This window comes from Tympanuchus pallidicinctus, unplaced genomic scaffold (genome assembly GCF_026119805.1).
Source record: "Tympanuchus pallidicinctus isolate F22 unplaced genomic scaffold, pur_lepc_1.0 scaffold2, whole genome shotgun sequence".
Lineage (NCBI taxonomy): Eukaryota > Metazoa > Chordata > Aves > Galliformes > Phasianidae > Tympanuchus > Tympanuchus pallidicinctus.
In genome coordinates this window covers 47,953-61,224 of record NW_026294721.1, presented here as the reverse complement: position 1 = coordinate 61,224, position 13,272 = coordinate 47,953, and the positions used below count along the sequence as shown (strand labels likewise).

The 13,272-nt window shown below is 60.7% G+C and overlaps 1 protein-coding gene across 1 annotated transcript in view; it reads right to left on the bottom strand.

Moving 5' to 3' along the window:
- ZNF638 (zinc finger protein 638) overlaps positions 1 to 13,272 on the bottom strand; it is a 49,863-nt gene that overhangs the window by 30,972 nt on the left and 5,619 nt on the right. Inside the window, exons 2-5 of the mRNA XM_052682935.1 lie at positions 7,298 to 8,858; positions 2,019 to 2,080; positions 1,802 to 1,840; positions 25 to 365 (exon numbers count right to left, since the gene is read on the bottom strand). Of these exons, the coding sequence (XP_052538895.1) occupies positions 25 to 365; positions 1,802 to 1,840; positions 2,019 to 2,080; positions 7,298 to 8,858 (2,003 nt within the window). The remainder of the gene's footprint in view (positions 1 to 24; positions 366 to 1,801; positions 1,841 to 2,018; positions 2,081 to 7,297; positions 8,859 to 13,272) is intronic.

The window sequence follows — 13,272 nt, the reverse complement described above, 5'->3', positions numbered from 1 at the left end:
CACCCCCCCGCGTTCCCCCCGCACCTTGGGATCTGCTGGTCCTCCTCGACGACCAGTCATTGCTGGAGGAGCGCTGCGGCCGCGGGCTGCCCCGCAGGGGGTTCCTGGACCGCTGAGGTGACCGTGACCAATGCCTGGGGCTCAGGCGTCGTGCCGCCCGCGGGCTTCGGCTCCTGGGTCGTGCTGGGCGATAGCGGCCCGGGCTCCTGGAGCGCGAGCGGGAGTGACGGGGAGCATGGCTGGAGGCCGCGGGCCTGGGGCGCCTGGGGCCGGGGCTGGCCGAGTTGGAGCGGTGCTTGGGGGTCTGGTTCTCCTTCCTGTCCGCCGCATTCCTGAGGAAAGAGAGGCTGCTGGTGAGTTCGGACCTGGCAGTAAATCCTAGAGTGGCTGAATGGGGTGGGTTGGAAGGGAGCTGAAAGAGGGAAGAACCATGGAGTGATGGGGTTGGGTTGGGAGGGTCCTTAAAGGTCACAGAACCATGGAGTGATGGGGTTGGAAGGGTCCTTAAAGGTCACAGAACCATGGAGTGATGGGGTTGGGTTGGGAGGGTCCTTGAAGGTCACAGAACCATGGAGTGATGGGGTTGGGTTGGAAGGGTCCTTAAAGGTCACAGAACCATGGAGTGATGGGGTTGGGTTGGAAGGGTCCTTAAAGGTCACAGAATGCTGGGGTTGGGTTGGAAGGGTCCTTAAAGGTCACAGAACCATGGAATGCTGGGGTTGGAAGGGTCCTTGAAGGTCACAGAATGCTGGGGTTGGGTTGGAAGGGTCCTTGAAGGTCACAGAACCATGGAATGCTGGGGTTGGATTGGAAGGGTCCTAGAAGGTCACAGAACCATGGAATGGCTTGTGTTGGATTGGAAGGGTCCCTAAGGCCACAGAACCACAGAATGCTGGGGTTGGAAGGGTCCTTGAAGGTCACAGAACCATAGAATGCTGGGGTTGGGAGGGTCCTTAAAGGTCACAGAATCATGGAATGCTGGCGTTGGGTTGGAAGGGTCCTTGAAGGTCACAGAACCATGGAACAGCTCATATTGGGTTGGAAGGGTCCTTGAAGGTCACAGAACCATGCAATGAGCTGATTTGGGTTGGAAGGGTCCCCGAAGACCACAGAAGGACAGAATCATATCACAGTTGGGTTGGAAGGGATCCTAAAGCCCCCTTGGTCCCTCCCCCATCATCTCAGGCTGCCCAAGGCCCCCCAGCCCTCTGAGCAGTGACCCAACGCAGCGCAGATGAGGCAGGGCCCGCACCGAGCCCAGCAGCCCGGCCTGCCCCCGTCATTTCTCCTGCGCACACCGAGCCCTGCAGTGCCAAACGCACAGCCTGCCCCACAGGGCCCCAGCCGGGCACAGCCTGGCGGATCTGACACTGAGGAGCCTTTCAGAGAGACTCTGGGCCCACTCTGCAAATGAACCTGACTTCTTTCCGTGCTTCTTTGCTTGTTAACTCAGTATTCGGCTTCTCAGGATGTCTAACAGACGGCAACACGCAGCAGAAGCAAAAGCCCCTTCGCTCCCATTTGCACCGCAGTGGAAATGCGCGCACGCATCGAAGCGGTAAAACAACCCAAACTCGCTGAGAGCCGTTCAGCCTCTGCTGAGCTGGCCCCAAGTTCTGTGCCAACACAACACTGGAGTTATTAAGGACCTCGGGACAATAGCTGCTCTGATGGCCCACGCGATGGCACCGCAGAAAGGGAAGGCAAGGCTCCTACAGCCCGGCAGTAAACAAAGCTGGAAAACGAACCGTGTTAACGAGCATAGCGGCAAATTAAGAAGCTGTAATCAAGGAGTGGTTACCGCTTTGAAGAGCGCGACTCGGGGTTCCAGTCGGGGTACCTGTGGGGTCAGAACACAGCCGTCAGCCACGGGATCCCATCCTCAGCAGAACGCCGCAGCTCAGCCCCCGGGCGCCCACCCCCAGCCCCGGCCCAGCCGGGCTCAGTGGCGCACAGGGAGCCTCATCCGCACAGAAAACCCTTGTGCCCCCTCCCCCGTTTTGAAACCGAAGCCTTACTGTTGTCGTAAGTGGCGGCAGCTCTCGATGTGGGAAGGGGTGTTCTGGTGCAGGATCCAGTCCTGGGGGGAGAGAGAACACAGGCACAGGGCTGGGTGAGCACACAGCACGCCCACGTCGGCCCACAAGCTGCAGGGCCACAAGCTGCAGGGCCACAAGCCTGAGGGCAACAAAGCTGGTGAGGGGTCTGGAGCACAGGCCATATGAGGAGAGGTTGAAGGAGCTGGGAATGTTCAGCCTGGAGAAGAGGAGGCTCAGGGGAGACCTCATTGCTCTCTATAACTTCCTGAAGGGAGGTTGTAGTGAGCTGGGGGTCGGCCTCTTCTCTCGTGTCATCAATGATAGGACCAGGGGGAATGGTTTCAAGCTACGGCAGGGGAGATTCAGGCTGGACATTAGGAAGTATTACTTTTCAGAAAGGGTGGTCAGGCACTGGAATGGATGCCCAGGGAGGTGGTGGAGGCACCGAGCCTGGGGGTGTTCAAGGAAAGGCTGGATGTTGTGCTGAGGGACGTGGTTTAGTGGGAGCTATTGGGAATAGGTGAACGGTTGGACTGGGTGATCTTTTAGGTCTTTTCCAACCTTGGTGATTCTATGATTCTATGATTCTAAGCTGCAGGGCCACAAGCTGCAGGGCCGTGGTGCCTCCCCTCCCATCGCCAGCCAGCCCTGCCAGCGAGGTCGGAGCGCTCTCCTGGCATCAGCACTCTTGGTGCAGGAGATGAAACACACGACTGGGGGAGGCTGCTGCAGAACACAGAGCTCGACCGCCTCCCCGGCTGTTGGGCTGCGTGAGCCCCCGTGCCGAGCTGAGCTGCCAACGCGATGCAGCAGCAGGAGGGCCCCGGTGCTGCAGCCGAAGCACGGCTCACCCTGCTGGCACCATCACTCCTGGCACCCAGAGGCCACGAACCAGCCCCACGCACCTCGCCAGCCCCAGCCATCGCTCCGTAGGAGAGCTGCGACCAGAGCCCTGCCTGGGGGGGCGTAAAGCACAACACAAACCCAGAGCCACAGCGCCAGCCCTCACAGCTGGGAACTCCTCCACGCGGTCGAAGGAAAGCACAACAGCGCCAGCAGCTGCGCCAAGACTGCCCTCAAAGCGGCAGCGCCGAGCTGCTGGCGGGCGCTAAACCTGCTGCCCAAGGGTTGGCAGGGGGAGCAGCGCTGAGCCCTGCAGGCAGCGCCCGCCGCGGTGCTTCGGGGAGCGCAGCAGCCATCTCACAAACACGCAGCCCTTCCAATTGCACGCCGGTTGCTAACAAAGGACAATAAAACCGTTCTAAGGCTCCACAAAAGCGCTCAGCTGGCACGAAGTTGCTCGTGGGCTGCAAGGCCGACGCGGGGCCTCGATGGAAAGTCGGTGATGGCTTCCTCGAAGCGTGCCGGGGGGGGGAACACAACGTGCCAGCACAACACCGCTTGGTGCTTGTAAGGAAACCAGAGTTATTTCCAGTGCCTGAAGCAGAATGAGCGAGTTGTGTGTCCCAGCCAAGGGAAGGGCTGATGGAACAGCCTGCAGGCTCTCAGCAGCACCGCGTGCACAGCACAGCACCAGGAGCAGCAGCGCAGCACTGTGAGCTCTGTGCATCCCCGCTGTGCTGCTGGAGAGAAACCCCTCTTCAGCTCAGAGATCCTCCTTCCCAACAAGCTGACGTCCTTCTCTTCTTCCAGCCTTCGCTGCAGCAACGCGTCCTCACAGCGTTACAGGAGCCGCCATCCGTGTGCGTTCCTCCCCTCCAGCAGCGAGCACAGGGGCAGCTCCAGCACTGAGGGCTGCAGGCACCTCTGTGGGTCACCCAGCCCAGGAGCCTCACCTTAAAGCAGAGAGCAAGCACTGCAAGGTCGGGTGTCAGGGGAAGTTGTGTGCTGTGAGAGCGGGGAGGGGCTGAACAGCTGCCCAGAGAGGCTGTGATGCCCCGTCCATCCCTGGAGGGGTTGGAGGTTGGATGGGGCCCTGGGCAGCCTGGTGGCCCTGCATGATGGGGGGGTGGAGCACTGGAACAGGCTGCCAGGGGGGCTGTGGGTTCTCCTCCTCTGGAGACGTTCAAGTCTCACCTGGACGCCTACCTGTGCAACCTGCTGTAGGAACTGCCTTGGCAGGGGGTTGGTCTCCATGATCTCCAGAGGTCCCTTCCAACCCCTGCAATGCTGTGATCACCCCCGAGGTCCCTTCCAACCCGGGCCATCCTGTGGTTCTGTGAAGGCACGGTGCTGGGCTGGAGATGCAGAGCTGCTGCTGAGCGTCACCATTCCACGTGGGCTGCAAACGAGGTGGCTGAAGGCAGAAATCACCCTTCAGAACTGCACCGCAGCCGCTACCGAAGTGAAAGAGAAGCGCTCACAGCACGCTTCACCCTGCCAACAGTCCTGCAGAGAACAGCAAGGTGAGATTGCAGCTGACAGGGAGCGGGACGGTTCTCCACCAGGACACAAACGTGCTTCTGCTGAGCCACCGTGCACGCAAGGACGGCACTGTGCCTCGCAGCAGCACTGCGGGGCTCCCCGTGGGTCTCTTCCCAGAGCAGAGCTGCGCCACGCTGAGCGCTGCCCTCAGGAGCAGGCAGCTCCATGGAGAGGCACCCGAGGAGCGCAGGCACGTTCAGGTGTGTGACTGTCCAGACACAGCTCTCGTTTTTATGCTGAGATCTCCTGAGCTGCTTCAGCTTCGGTTTCATCCGAGCTCGTTAACGAGCAACGTTAAATACCCGAGGAAAACGAGCGGATGCTGCAGGGTGCGTGGGGCTGGGCTCCACGTGGGACAGGGAGGCTGGGGGGCCAAAGGGACGCAGCCCAGGGATGCAGAGATGGAGCGGCGGGGGCACGGCTCTGACGTGGGCTGTCCTCAATGGGCGCCGCTGCCGCGTGGGGCTGCGCTGCCAAAGAGTCACAGCACAACGAACGCTCCTGGCGAGCGCTCCGAGCTCTGAGTCCGTCATTTCAGCAACGCTGAACTCTGCTGTCGGACCTGGAGTCGCTTTCAGTGCTGGATTCTTCTCATTCCATACGCTCCATCCTCTCCAAAACTCAGCAGCTGCTGTGCCGTGAGCCATCGCCGCGCTGCTTCCTTCTGAACACACGCAGATGTTACTGCAGGACTCAGTCAGTGGGGAAATAGCAGGTTGGACCTGGTGCTCCCAGAGGACCCTTCCAATCTCGGTGATGCCACGATCAAACCTTCCCAGCCGGCCCCGTCACCAAGGCAGCACTTTGTAGCAGGGCATCTCAAAGCCGCACATCGCAGCTCGGCCCCACGCGGCACCACTTGCCACCTCCCGAAAGCAGCCCTGTGCTCCCGCTGAGCTCGGCTCAGGGAGGGAGGAAAGGCGGCGAGGTCGACGTGGGAACCCACATAGGGACACAAAGCCGCAGCCCCACAGCGTGCAGAGAAGGGCAGCGAGATGGGGAGGGGTGTGGAGCACAGGGCTGCTGAGGAGCTGAGGGAGCTGGGAGCGTTGAGGGTGAGAAGAGGAGCTGAGGGGAGACCTGGCTGCACTCTGCCACCTCCCGAAGGGGGGCTGCGATCAGGAGGGCTTTGGCCTCTTGTCCCAGGCAACAAACAGGAGCCGAGGAAACGGCCGCAAGTTGTGCCAGAGGAGGTTTGGGTCGGACATAAGGCAGAACTGCTGCTCTCAGTGCTCAGGCCCTGCAATGGCTGCCCAGGAGGTGGGGGAGGCGCCGTCCCTGGCAGCGTTCAGGAGGCGCCTGGCTGAGGAGCTGCGTGCTGTGCTTTGCTGCTGGTGGCACTGATAGCAATGGGAGGGGGGTTGGACTGCATGATTTATGGCTCGCTTCCAACCTTGTGATGCTGTGATTCTATGAAAGTCAGCTCCTCTGGCAGCGCCGGCAGTCCATGGAGCAGGAGGAAACCCAGTCTTTCAGCTCACACGGGAACTGAGGGCGCTTCCCCGAGCCCTGCCCCGTGGTGAACACAAACCCTCATCTGTTACCTGTTCCATTTCAGACGTTCTTCTCTGGAACGAAGCTTCCCTTTCAGGTTCCCATCCCGCTGCATTTCTTCCCGACCAGGAGAGCTCCAGCACTGCGATGCCCCTGGTGCAGCTGCCAGCACTGCAGCAGCCACGCGCCGTCCGAAACGCAGCAACCTTGCCCGGCTCTGCCCCCACAGGCTTCCTGTTTGGGGAAAGCTGCTTCCAATTCCAACGCACGGAGCCAATAACAAAACCACACAGTTATTTCAAGTCACGTTCTTGTGGGTTTCGCCACGTCAAGCTCAGCTCCTTCAAGGAACACCTACGGCTTTCAGGATTCTCTTCTCTCTCTTCTTCCTTCCTGTCCTGGTTTTATGGGTTTTGGTTATCTGTATTCCACACCATAACATCACGTAATGCACTGGGGGGTTTGATTTCTGATGCTCGCGTTCCGGATGTCTGCCCGATGGAGAAGAACGACATTTCCCCAGGAGGCTTTGTGGTCAGCGAGGAGACAGAACTCTGTGCAAGGTCACCAGATTCCTTCTTCTTCGCCTGCGCTTCGCCGTCGGCTTCTCTTCATTCACTCCACTGGACTGCACTTCTCACCCCAGCACTGCGCTGAGGCCTACCTACCATTCAGACAAACTCTCTCCCATTGTGCTTTGCTAATACTCTATTTAACAAATCGTTTGTTCCACCTCAGATTATTGCCGCTGTTTTCAAATATTTTGGGGTCCCTGTTTCCCTTTTCTGGAGGCGCGGATCCGCAGATCCCTCCGCCCCGCTGCTCACGGAACCGGGCCGAAGCAGCCCGCAAACCGCTGACACTTCCTCTTCTTCCACCACGGGCTGATGCCACCCACGGCTCCACAGCCCGGCTGGGTGGACGGCGAGCTGCAGGCACCGCTCACAGCTGGAGCCTCCCCTGGGCCAGCCTGGAAGGCGATGTGGGTACAGAGCGGCAGCGCTCTGCCGGCGTCGGCTCTGCAGCAGCGGGGCTGAGCACCCCAACGTGGGGCGCACTCACCTGCCCCGCCGGTCAGCACAGCGCCGCCGACAACCAGGCAACGTCAGTGGTTTAAGCAGGCGACGAAGGGTTCGTTCTGCTGCTCGGGATCCAAAGGCAGACCTTGCTTTTAACACGAGAGCAACCCGAACAACGCGCACGAGGTTGGACACAGAGCGCGCTGTGCGGCGCGGCGCTCACCCTGCGCCGCCTGACATCGGCACCTCGGCACTCAGGCCGCTGAGCAGCAGCACAGCCAGTAAAACATCAGCTCCCCACACGGAGCAGCGGGTAAGGAGCTGGGTACAACTACGGCAATAATCTGTAAAGACACTCACCTTCATACGAGCGCATTCTACGTTACACAGAGAACACATATGTGGGAATATTCTCGGCGACGTCGCATAGTAGTCATTCATCATTGACGGGGTGGGCAAGCGTTTGATCTTCTGGGAGTCAGACTGCAGGAAGGACGGCAGCCACGACGCCTTCACAACGCCAAAGGGGGACTTAACGGGCCCTTCGGGCTGCGGCTGGAAGGGCTTCTGCCCCATCCCGGAGCTCTGGGCGCTGGGCTGGCTGCTCCCGGCCTCGTGCTGGATCCTGTCCCGCTGCTCCAGGATGGCCAGCAGCTCTGCCGAGAAGGGCGGCTGGGGGAGGACGGGCACGACGGGCTGCGAGATGAGCGGCGGCACGACGGGCTGCGCCATGGGCGGCACGGCCAGCGGCAGGATGGGCGGCATGACGGGCAGCACCGCGGGCGGGGGGCCGGCCTTCCCCACGGGCGCCGCGCACAGCCCGCCCGCCTTCCCCGCTGGCTCCGCTGGGAAAAATGGGTGAGGGTTGGCCGGGTCGCTCTGGAAAGCCGGCGGGGGCTTCATGACGTCCTGCGGTGGGAAGGCCGGGCCGCACGCCACGCTGGCCGGCGGGACGCCCATGGGCACGCTCTGCTCTCGGTGGAACTCTTCCCTCTTCTCTCCGCCCGGCGCTTCGGGGTTGTAGGGCCGTGCTTCCAGAGGCTCCTCTCTCAGCGCTTCCACGTTGTAACCGCGCACCTCCAGGGGATCCTCGGTGTACCCGTACTTGCTGGCGTGCCCGTAGTCGATCACCTTGCCCTTGACGGCCGCGCCGCTCGTCCCGCTCATCGCTTCTCCTCGGCTCTGGGAATGCAGGCCGGGCAAAGGCTGGCCCATCTTCCGCATCCGTATCTCTCTGAGGATGAGCGGCATGTTCTCGGGGGTCAGCTGGTCATCCGGGTAGCGACTGAGCTCCTCCAGATCTTCGTTGGACAGCCCGAAGCTCGCCAAGATGCTGGACGCGCTCTCCGGCGTGTAGCGGTTCTGCGCCGCGGCGTTCTGCTCCGGGATTCGGGCCGGGGGCTTCTGCGAGACCACCGGCGGGGGCGGGCAGGGGCTGCCGTCCCAGCGGCCGGCGCGCACGTCGCCCTTCTGCTCCTGGTGCAGGCTGCCCTTGGCCTTGGCCTGCCGCGGGTCGGCCCTGTGCAGGGTGACGCGGACGTTGATGCGCTGCGAGCCGGTCCACGGGACGCTGTCCTGCCCCGACGCGCGCGGCGCTGCCCCCCGGGGTGCTCCTGGGGCCGGGGGTCTCTGCGGGCCCGTCACACCCTGGAAGGATCCCGGGGGCTTCGCTGCGGACGGGTTGGGTCCTCTCGGCCTCTGCGGCAACGCTCCTCTGGGGCTAAACATGGCGCTTTTCAGAACGGCCCGGCCGAAGGAAGCATGAGGAGGCGCGGAGCTGCTGGCGGTCAACTGCTGCAGAGCCAACTGGGTCTTAATGTGAGCAAGCTGAAAAGGAGGAGGGCCCAACACAAGCGGGCTGGCAATGCCAAGGTTCAAGGAATTCACAAGTGGAGCGAAACTTTCCAAGAACAACACAAAGCTGAAAGTTAAAAGACAAGGGTTAGATGGTTCAGCGGTGCACCGGCTGCGCGCTGTGGGTTCTATAACCAGTGGGAAAAACAGGGCAGGGCAGAAAACAGCACCTCAATGGCACTTCTACATTTCAAGTTCACAAAGCCGCCAACAACAGCGTTGCCCATCGCTCACACGGCCTCACCCCGCAGTCTGCTCCCAGGCAGACAGGTTGGACCCAACGCGTTCAGTGTCACAGAGAACAAAACCCCGAGACGACAGCATTTTCCAAGACCCGACATTTCAGGCCTTTAAGAACAACGTCATCGTGCGCGCCGTGAGCGGTAAACCAAAGGGTTTGGAGCCCACTCCGAACGCTTCACAAAGCGAAATGGTGGTGCAGAGAGATGAGAACAGAGGCAGTTTGGGAGTGAGGTGGCTGCGGAGCTGCAGGCAGGACGGCTGGCGGAGGGATGCTCCCACGGCAGCTCCCTTGGGGAACTACAGCATCCTGAAAGCATCCGCGGGGCGCAGCGGCCGCATCCTGCGCCTGCAGCTCCGTCTGGCAGAGGCAAGATTTGGCACTGAGACAACTTGAGATAGAAAGGTGTAAAGTCGTACGAAGGCTGGGGATGCGGCATGCAGAACGGCAGCGGAACCCGTCGGCTTTTATCTCAGCTGAAACCGCAGCAGGACGCGTGGATGCAGGCAGAACACGGCAGGGCTTCGCAGCTCGGCTCTGCCTCCTGCCTGCACACCGCACACAGGTGAACCCCCAACCCCTGGAGGCGGGCAGCGACCCGAACAAAGCTGGACTCAACACAGCCACAGCAAAGCCAGGGGCAAGGAGACGCACGGAGAACGCGGAAGAACCTTCTCTAGTCACTGGGGAAGGTCGGCCCTGCAGATACAGCCCAGCACAACCAGAGCAAAGATAATTTGCTGCTGATTTCTCTCACTAAACGTTGCTGAATTTCCAGGCTCCGTGCGAGTTGCGTTTCAACAGAACAAGCTGGGAAGCCGAGCGTGGCGCAGAGGCAGCCAGCTGTGCTGTCCAGACCTTCACCCAATGGCCCCTGAGCATCCTCACTGCTCAGCCGAGCTCAGCGCCACACAACCCCTCCACTCCCTGCAAAGCCACAGCACGCAGAGCAGCTCGCTGCCGGTCCTCTGCTGGAAGCCACTGCCCCGTGTCCTGCCAGCCAGCCCTGACATCGCAGCCACCAGCAGAGGTAGAGAAGAAAACAGGCAAACGAAGCACAGGCACTCATCCCCTTCCACAGAAGGACGGGCTGTAAAACAGCCTCAAAAGCCAAGCAACGTCCTTTCCTTCTGCCACCCCCAGCTGCGTACCCACGCTGCCCAGCAGCGGCCACAACGCGCGGCTTGCTCCGTGCTGCGGTGCAGAACCTGCTGCTGGAACCCAGCCTGCCACGGTCTAAGCCAGCAACGCTCTCCTGCTGGATGTGTGTGAATGCCTGCTGCCAGGCCCCTGCACACAGCTTATCTTTCAGCTTACCCAGCAGAGAGCAGCCACACACACGCTCACAACCCAGCGCACGAGCTCTCCAGAAACCCACAGCGCTGAGGAAAGCTGTCCTGGCACTGCTGGGATGCAGCTGCGTCCATCCCAAGAGCCGGATGCCCCACGCAGCTCCCTTGGTTCTGCTGTTTCACAAGGACCTCCCCAAGTCCTCCAGGAGTCTCTTCCCTTCTCCAGCTGTGCTGCCCCACACAGTGACGCTGGCGGGGTCCTGCAGGCACTCGGGTGCTGCTCTCGCAGTCCCTGACAACACCAAGGGCTGTGCTTCCAGTCAGCCACCACCAGATTTCTACCACGAAGCCCAGTACAACCTGCCCAGAAACGGGGCCCTGCTCCACCGACTGCTGGATCTGCAGACAGGAGTCCCTTAGGGAGACCCCAGCCCTCCTGCTGCGCCTGCAGACCCGCCTGCCAGCAGCCCATGCAGCACTATTCCTGCATGGACCCTTTCCAGCTTCACAGCCCCCCACAGCCCGCATCCACGGCACTGAGGTCTGAGATGACACCACCCTCTCTTCCAGTCCTCTCCATGGTGGCACAGGGCCTGCAGTTCCATCCCCTGGGCAGGGACAACAGACAGCACACGGCAGTAGGAACGCTACAGCAGGCTGAGAAACTGAAAGTCGCTGCAGGCAGCTGGCAGGATCCACCCCAGAGGGGAGGAGGAGGAAGGTGAAGCTGTTGTGCCCGCAGTGCCAGGATGAGGCCGGGCCCCAGGTGCTGCTTCTTCTGCAAGCTGCCCAGGCAGAGCAAAACAGGGAGACGTTTCTGAGAGCGGTCCTTATTTCCTTATCAACAGCTCTAAGGCAACATTAGGCCACAGCTACCAAAGGAAAACAAGTAAAAGACACTCGAGAGAAAAGAGAAGAGGGGAGAGAGAGACAGAAAACGGAGAGGTTTCACCACCCTTTGGATCCAGCGCCGTTCCAGGCTGGGGTCTCGACCCACGGATGTGGGCTGGAAGGCCTTGTTGGCTGGAAGGCTCGCCGTTGCAGTGGGGCTGTGCAGGGCTGCCCTCGGGGCAGCAGCTCCTTCGTGTCTGCCTGGGTTCCACATTCGGGAGTCCTCAGCAGGGGCCTCTGTTGGCCACGCTCCCCCCAGTGAGGTCAGTCTGAGCTGTCAGTCCATTCACACTCAGATGGTTCTCAGGCACCGGAGTCGCACAGCACTGAGAGCAGCAGATGCCAGTCCTTAGGAAGCAGAGAAAGCAGCTTGCTGCTCCACCGCAGGGCTCGATCCGTCTCTCCCGGCTTCCCTCCTGCAATGCTTCCCGCTCCGCTTGCTTCACACAAGACAGGCCAAGCCCCTCCATGGCCGCAGACACCCCACCAAGCACAGAAAGCTCCATCCAGCCTGCTCCCATCCAAGTCATCTCCGTGCCCCAAAGGCTGCAGCCAAGCACCTGCAGGGCTGCCAGGCCTCCCCCACCTCAGCAGGGCCAAGGAAAGGTAAAAAAAAAAAAGAGCAAGAAGTGCTGAGAAAACTCACAGGTAAGATAAAGGCGGCCTCGAGGTACAAGAATAAAAACCTACAGCTCTCTGATGCTGCCACAGGTTCCCTCCCAGCACCTGCCACGCCGGGACACTTCACATCCCGACAGAAGGAAGCCTGTGGGAGTCTTCCAGGAAGGAACCGTCACGAGAAGGCCAACAAACGATGCTTCAGCACTGCTATGGAATGCCAGCAGCAAGAATGGGTGTCTTCTCCAAATTCCACCTCCCGTGTGAAATATCAGAGCAGCACAGATCCTGCGCTGCTTCCTTCACGCACGCATCCACGCACAGCAGCTCTGAGGCACGCAGAGCTCTGCGCACCAACACTTCAGCCTCGAAACCCCGACGTAAAGCATCCAGCTCTGTTCACAAAAACCCCCCCGGTGGCAAAGAAATAAGAAACCATTTCATTTACCTTTAGACCCCAAAGAGCATTCCTGCGCCGCTCCCCACCCGCAGGCAGAACCGAACGGGGTGGTGGAGCCCTGCAGAACCCAGCCTGCGCCCAACCACGCAGCATTTGGGCAGGGGAAGGGAATGTTTTGCAGGCAACTCGGAGCCCCACCCCGGGATAAACAGCTCTCACTTCGACTCGTCATAGAGAGCAGCACATCCCCACCCCTCCAGCGCAGGCTGCTCTGTTTGTCCTGGCAGGAGGCCCTTAAAGGATTGGGAAAGAATGCGATGCAACGCAAGATATTCCTTGCCCCCGAGGAGCGCTTCTCCTTACCTCACAGCATCCACCCTCCAGCACAGCTCAGGGCAGCGCCAGGACTTCGTCTCAGCTGCGAGAGCCACGAGCACACAGCAGGAGGCTGAGCCTGGAGCTGAGCTCAGGGCTGGGCTGTGGATCGTGAGGGCGACCGCTGCTTTCCGGTCTTCTAAACGCACACTGAGTTCTTGTCACCGAACCGCAGCGTATCCCGAGAGGAAAGGAACCCAAAGCACCGCGGCGCTGTGCCCCTGCAGTGCTCTTTTCCAATGACTCCATGGAGAAACAGAACAGGAAGAGGCTGCCCAGAGACGTGGTGGAAGCTCCATCCCACGAGCCGTGCAGGCAGGATGGGGCCTGGGCTCCTGAGTGTCCCTGCTCAGGGCAGGGCGGTGGGAGCAGACGGCTCCTGAAGGCCCCTCCCAACTCCATGAAAATAAACCTAAAGAATTTAACGACCTGTACCTCGGTACTGCACTGGAACAAGTAGCTTGGAGAAGACAAGGCTCCAGGGAGACCTCATAGCGCCCTTCCAATACTTGAAGGGAGCGCATAAACAGGAATAGGAATGTTTGTTTCCAAGGGTGGATGGTGACGGGACAAGGGGGAATGCTTTTAAACTGAGCCAGGGGAGGTTCAGGTTGGATGTTAGGAGGAAGCTTTTCACACACAGGGCGGTGAGGCACTGGCACAG